Raw genomic sequence first — 6,000 nt, 5'->3', positions numbered from 1 at the left:
TAATTAGTTTTTGCCGCATCGGACAGATGATTTGGACAGTTTGGACTCGCGTATATTTCCGCCCGCACCCATTTTAGAAGGCCGGGAACAGTCGAAGGGGGCCGTTAATAGTCCTAGGTTCGGTGATGTTAGATCCGCTCGTTCAGCAGAAGGTTACCGTGTAGTACAGAGGCGCTCACCGGTGCCTCCTGGGCGCGGGTGCGGGCGCGGGGGCCGTTAATGGTCCTAGGTTCGGTGATGTTAGATCCGCTCGTTCAGCAGAAGATTACCGTGTAGTACAGGGGCGCTCACCGGTGCCTCCTGGGCGCGGGCGCGGGTGCGGGCGCGGGGAGGTGCGGGGGTTCAGCGGGCGGGGGGTGTGGCGGGCGGCGGAACCCCCCGAGCCGCTTGCCGGCGCGCGGCGACACGGAGAGCGCGTCCCCCCCGCCCCCGCCCCACGCCGCTGCCGCCGCGCCCGCGTCGAGAAGCGCTGCCGCTAGTCGACCGGTGCTTTGTTCTGCAATAGAAAATCATTTAGAATTAACATTGATTGCTGCGTATATTGCCCTAGTTGTTGCGAGCTTCTCGCTTCGTCGGAATGAGCGTGTTGATACAGAGTACTCCACACTAGATGACTATAGATTAGATTAGATTAGATTAATTTATTTCTTATTGAAAATGTACATTAAATTTTACATGTCAAAATAATATGCATTCACAAAAAGATCGTCACAACACAATATCAATAATAATAATTAGAATAATAATCTAAAAAATAAAACAGTAATATAATATAAAACGACCGCTTTCTATAAAATAGAAATGAGTAAACAGTAAAGTAAAAATCAGTCAAATTAATTAAGAATATAAAAAATAAAAATGTCCAAAATAATTATAAAATATTTAAGATACGACTAGCCTAGGTAATGTCAAAAATTCAAAATTAATATGTTACAATAATAGGAAAAAAAGCAACTATGTATATGTCAATCTACTAATTAATAAAAAATAAAAATACTCATTGAAAAAAAAACACATAACATAACCCACCTTGGGGCTGTGTGACAGCGGGCACGGGTTCCCGCACGCGCTCCACGAAGTGCTCGAACGTAGCCGGCTGCGTGTGGTGCTGCACTAGTTGCTGCAAGCTTCTCGCTCGCTCAGAATAAGCGTGCTGGTAGAGCGGCATGGTGGCGCGCACGGCGCGGCCGCCCGCGGTGTCGCTGCGTATGATGTTGCCCTAGTTGTTGCGAGCTTCTCGCTCCCCCGGAATGAGCGTGTTGATACAGAGTACACACTAGATGACTATAACATAACCCACCTTGGGGCTGTGTGACAGCGGGCACGGGTTCCCGCACGCGCTCAACAAAGTGCTCGAACGTAGCCGGCTGCGTGTGGTGTTGCACTAGTTGCTGCAAGCTTCTCGCTCGCTCAGAATAAGCGTGCTGGTAGAGCGGCATGGTGGCGCGCACGGCGCGGCCGCCCGCGGTGGCGGCGGCGCGCACCAGCGCCGCGCAGCACTCCACGCTCACGATGCCTTCCTCCCACAGCGGGCCGAACACGCCCACCTGCAATAAGAAAAACCGGCCAAGTGCGAGTCGGACTCGCGCACGGAGGGTTCCGCACCATCAACAAAAAATAGAGCAAAACAAGCAAAAAAACGGTCACCCATCAAAGTACTGACCCCGCCCGACGTTGCTTAACTTCGGTCAAAAATCACGTTTGTTGTATGGGTGCCCCACTTAAATCTTTATTTTATTCTGTTTTTAGTATTTGTTGTTATAGCGGCAACAGAAATACATCATCTGTGAAAATTTCAACTGTCTAGCTATCACGGTTCGTGACATACAGCCTGGTGACAGACGGACGGACGGACGGACGGACGGACGGACAGCGGAGTCTTAGTAATAGGGTCCCGTTTTTACCCTTTGGGTACGGAACCCTAAAAACGGTGTAATTACTAACACAGTATTAACGTTTTAAAACCAAAATACAAAATGTATCAACGGCATCTGGTGAATTAAAACCTAACTAAAACCATCTTTGATATCACATATAATATACAAAAACCCACTCCTAATAGATACAATGACGCAAATTAACACGACCACCTTACTTATTTTTCGCCTTCGATCTTTTAAAAGCCGTCCTCGTCGACACTGTTAACGATTCGTGAACTAGCGGCTTAGCCAAGGTGACAAACGATTGCGCTTCACCAAAGAAACTCATCACTCTTCCATATTAATTAACGTGACAGTGACTGTTGCATTTCGTTCGCTACGGAACATTAGCGATTGGTATATTGTCTACGGGGCCTGTATTGCTAGCATGTAAGATCCACGCATAGTAAAGTTGCTATTAAAACTCACTGAAGGCTTCCTCGAGACGGTGACCCGCAGCAGCCCGGCCGACAGCGGGTACAGCACGATCAGCACGTCGCAGAACTGGGTGGGCAGCGTGTCTCTCTTGTACGCGCGCTAAACTGAACCTTACTACATATACATAAGGTCCACCGACGGTTGTCAGTACTCACTGAAGGCTTCCTCGAGACGGTGACCCGCAGCAGCCCGGCCGACAGCGGGTACAGCACATCGCAGAACTGGGTGGGCAGCGTGTCTCTTTTGTACGCGCGCTAAACTGAACCTTACTACATATACATAAGGTCCACCGACGGTTGTCAGTACTCACGGAAGGCTTCCTCGAGACGGTGACCCGCAGCAGCCCGGCCGACAGCGGGTACAGCACGATCAGCACGTCGCAGAACTGGGTGGGCAGCGTGTCTCTTGTACGCTCGCTAAACTGAACCTTACTACATATACATAAGGTCCACCGACGGTTGTCAGTACTCACGGAAGGCTTCCTCGAGACGGTGACCCGCAGCAGCCCGGCCGACAGCGGGTACAGCACGATCAGCACGTCGCAGAACTGGGTGGGCAGCGTGTCTCTCTTGTACGCGCGCTAAACTGAACCTTACTACATATACATAAGGTCCACCGACGGTTGTCAGTACTCACTGAAGGCTTCCTCGAGACGGTGACCCGCAGCAGCCCGGCCGACAGCGGGTACAGCACATCGCAGAACTGGGTGGGCAGCGTGTCTCTTTTGTACGCGCGCTAAACTGAACCTTACTACATATACATAAGGTCCACCGACGGTTGTCAGTACTCACGGAAGGCTTCCTCGAGACGGTGACCCGCAGCAGCCCGGCCGACAGCGGGTACAGCACGATCAGCACGTCGCAGAACTGGGTGGGCAGCGTGTCTCTTGTACGCTCGCTAAACTGAACCTTACTACATATACATAAGGTCCACCGACGGTTGTCAGTACTCACGGAAGGCTTCCTCGAGACGGTGACCCGCAGCAGCCCGGCCGACAGCGGGTACAGCACGATCAGCACGTCGCAGAACTGGGTGGGCAGCGTGTCTCTCTTGTACGCGCGCTAAACTGAACCTTACTACATATACATAAGGTCCACCGACGGTTGTCAGTACTCACGGAAGGCTTCCTCGAGACGGTGACCCGCAGCAGCCCGGCCGACAGCGGGTACAGCACGATCAGCACGTCGCAGAACTGGGTGGGCAGCGTGTCTCTTGTACGCTCGCTAAACTGAACCTTACTACATATACATAAGGTCCACCGACGGTTGTCAGTACTCACGGAAGGCTTCCTCGAGACGGTGACCCGCAGCAGCCCGGCCGACAGCGGGTACAGCACGATCAGCACGTCGCAGAACTGGGTGGGCAGCGTGTCTCTCTTGTACGCGCGCTAAACTGAACCTTACTACATATACATAAGGTCCACCGACGGTTGTCAGTACTCACGGAAGGCTTCCTCGAGACGGTGACCCGCAGCAGCCCGGCCGACAGCGGGTACAGCACGATCAGCACGTCGCAGAACTGGGTGGGCAGCGTGTCTCTCTTGTACGCGCGCCAGTGCTCGCTCCACACCACGTGGACCTCGTCGTTGCCGAGGTGCCGGGTCTAAAATAAAAACAAAACTTTAGATTCTTATGTAATCATAAGTGTTCTTTAGAACTACACGTATTTGTGTTCAATGAAGTGTTTTGTGAATAAAGAGGTATTTTTTTTAAATTTAAAGTAGAAATAAATGCATGTATTCGGACTTTAATTGTTGATCCACTTAGGATAACTAGTTGTTTAATACACAATGTAAAGTCGACCCTCAATGGCTCAAACAGTAACCCGAATGCCACGGAACACACGCTCCGAGCGTACGCGCTCCGCTCTGACGGCCCGGCCACGACCTTGCAACGGGCGGCGGCAACCATAGGTTGGAACGAAAGGTCCGATCGCTGTGTCTCGCTCCAACCTATGGTTGTCGCCGTCGCCAGTCGCGGAATGTCGACCTTGTCCCAATCGCAATAAGTCATCGAATCGTATGGTAACCTTGTTGAGGATGGCGTCGGGCGTGTCTGCGGGCATGCGCGTGGCGACGTGGAACAGCGCCTCGAGCGTGAGCGTGGCCAAGTAGGGCGCCGTGGCGCCGCCGCCGCCGCGCAGCCCGCCCGAGAACCCCAAGTGGCTCTCCAGCTCCACCTGAACACGCAACATTAAAACTCACTGAAGGTTTAGTGCCCCCCGGTCCAGAACAAACATGATAATCGTACATTGACCTAAATAATTATGTATCAGGAAGACAAATCTTATACCTTTAAACGAGCAATTCTTGCATATTTATTTAAATATATATATATATATTTCGGGGATCTCGGAAACGGCAATTTGGTATATGGGGGTTTTCGGGGGCGATAAATCGATCTAGCTAGGTCTTACCTCTGGAAAAACGCTAATTTTTGAGATTTTATGTCTCCCAGATATTACAACAAAAAGTGACATCACGTCCACACATTTCACATTTCCATAAATTATTTAAATTTCGTTTGGCGTCTTCTATAAACGATTGTCACATGGCTAGGCTCCCTGGGAATATATCATGACTAGTGATGTACCGACTGTGGTTTTGGCCGACTAGCCGACTAATCGGCGCTCGGATGGCCGATTAGTCGGCCGACTAGTCGCCGTATAAGCAGTACATCCCTAATCATGACCTATCACATAGCTCAACATACAGCGATAAAATGTAAACTTATTACTCTACGTGCTTGCTGAGACCGTCTAGTTCGTCAATTTCATTTCATCATAGGTATTAAATATTAATTTTAAAATGTATAGAAAAATTTGTGCTCGCCACAAAGATATAAGTCGTTACCGGGATTTAAACCCGAGTCTACAAGCTTCGCAGAAACATTACTCTAATTTTACTCGTATTTCTAACAGTTCCAAGTCAAGAAAACATACCTCCCACGCCAAGGCAGCCAGGAAAGCCTCGTAGGCGGGGCTGCCGCAGCGGTTGGACAGGATTTCGTTGCGCGTCTCCTGCCCTTTGCCCACGTAGATCACCGCCACTTTGTGAGTCTCTCGACATCTGTGTGAATATTTTACATTTGGTTACAAAAGGTAATTTGTTGAGGTCCGTAGAGAAACTAAATTTTAGAAAAAGATATTTTCTTTTAGAACATCTTTTCATGACCCTAACTTACTTCATCTCATATCCTTTCTTCTCTTATAACAAGCCCATAAACAAAAAAATAATAGGAAGATACCATCGTTCCCACTGGTTACTGACAATAATTAAACCTTACTGTTAGTACAGTAGTAAAGTACGAGGGGTGTTCAAAATATTCTCGGTATGAGAATGAAAACAAACAAGTACGAAAAGTTTGATATTTTTATTTTTCAATATACTCCCCCCCTATGTTCATACACTTAAAAGATCGATCAATTATTTTTTTTAATCCCTCGTAAAAATATTTTTTATCTTTCGTGTAAAAATGCTCCTCCACTGCCGCCTTCAATGCTTCATCGTCAGAAAATTTATTTCCACGCAGATCCTTTTTAAGATTGGGGAGCAAAAAGAAGTCGCTGGAGGCTAAGTCCGGACCAGGGATGTTGCGGATGCAGATTTTTTGACATCCGCGGACGCGGATGCGGATGCGGTTAT

At 49.1% G+C, this 6,000-nt stretch overlaps 1 protein-coding gene across 1 annotated transcript in view; it reads right to left on the bottom strand.

Annotated features, from left to right (window-relative positions):
- Nucleotides 1-287: 287 nt before the first annotated feature.
- LOC134656083 (probable Rho GTPase-activating protein CG5521) overlaps nt 288-6,000 on the bottom strand; it is a 50,988-nt gene continuing 45,275 nt past the window's right edge. Inside the window, 6 exon segments of the mRNA XM_063511601.1 lie at nt 288-496; nt 1,030-1,202; nt 1,297-1,547; nt 3,801-3,959; nt 4,386-4,535; nt 5,298-5,424. Of these exon segments, the coding sequence (XP_063367671.1) occupies nt 288-496; nt 1,030-1,202; nt 1,297-1,547; nt 3,801-3,959; nt 4,386-4,535; nt 5,298-5,424 (1,069 nt within the window).

This window comes from Cydia amplana, chromosome 17, assembly GCF_948474715.1.
Source record: "Cydia amplana chromosome 17, ilCydAmpl1.1, whole genome shotgun sequence".
Taxonomy (NCBI): domain Eukaryota; kingdom Metazoa; phylum Arthropoda; class Insecta; order Lepidoptera; family Tortricidae; genus Cydia; species Cydia amplana.
The sequence above is the reverse complement of the archived record's forward strand: the minus strand, read 5'-3'. Positions and strand labels throughout refer to the sequence as shown.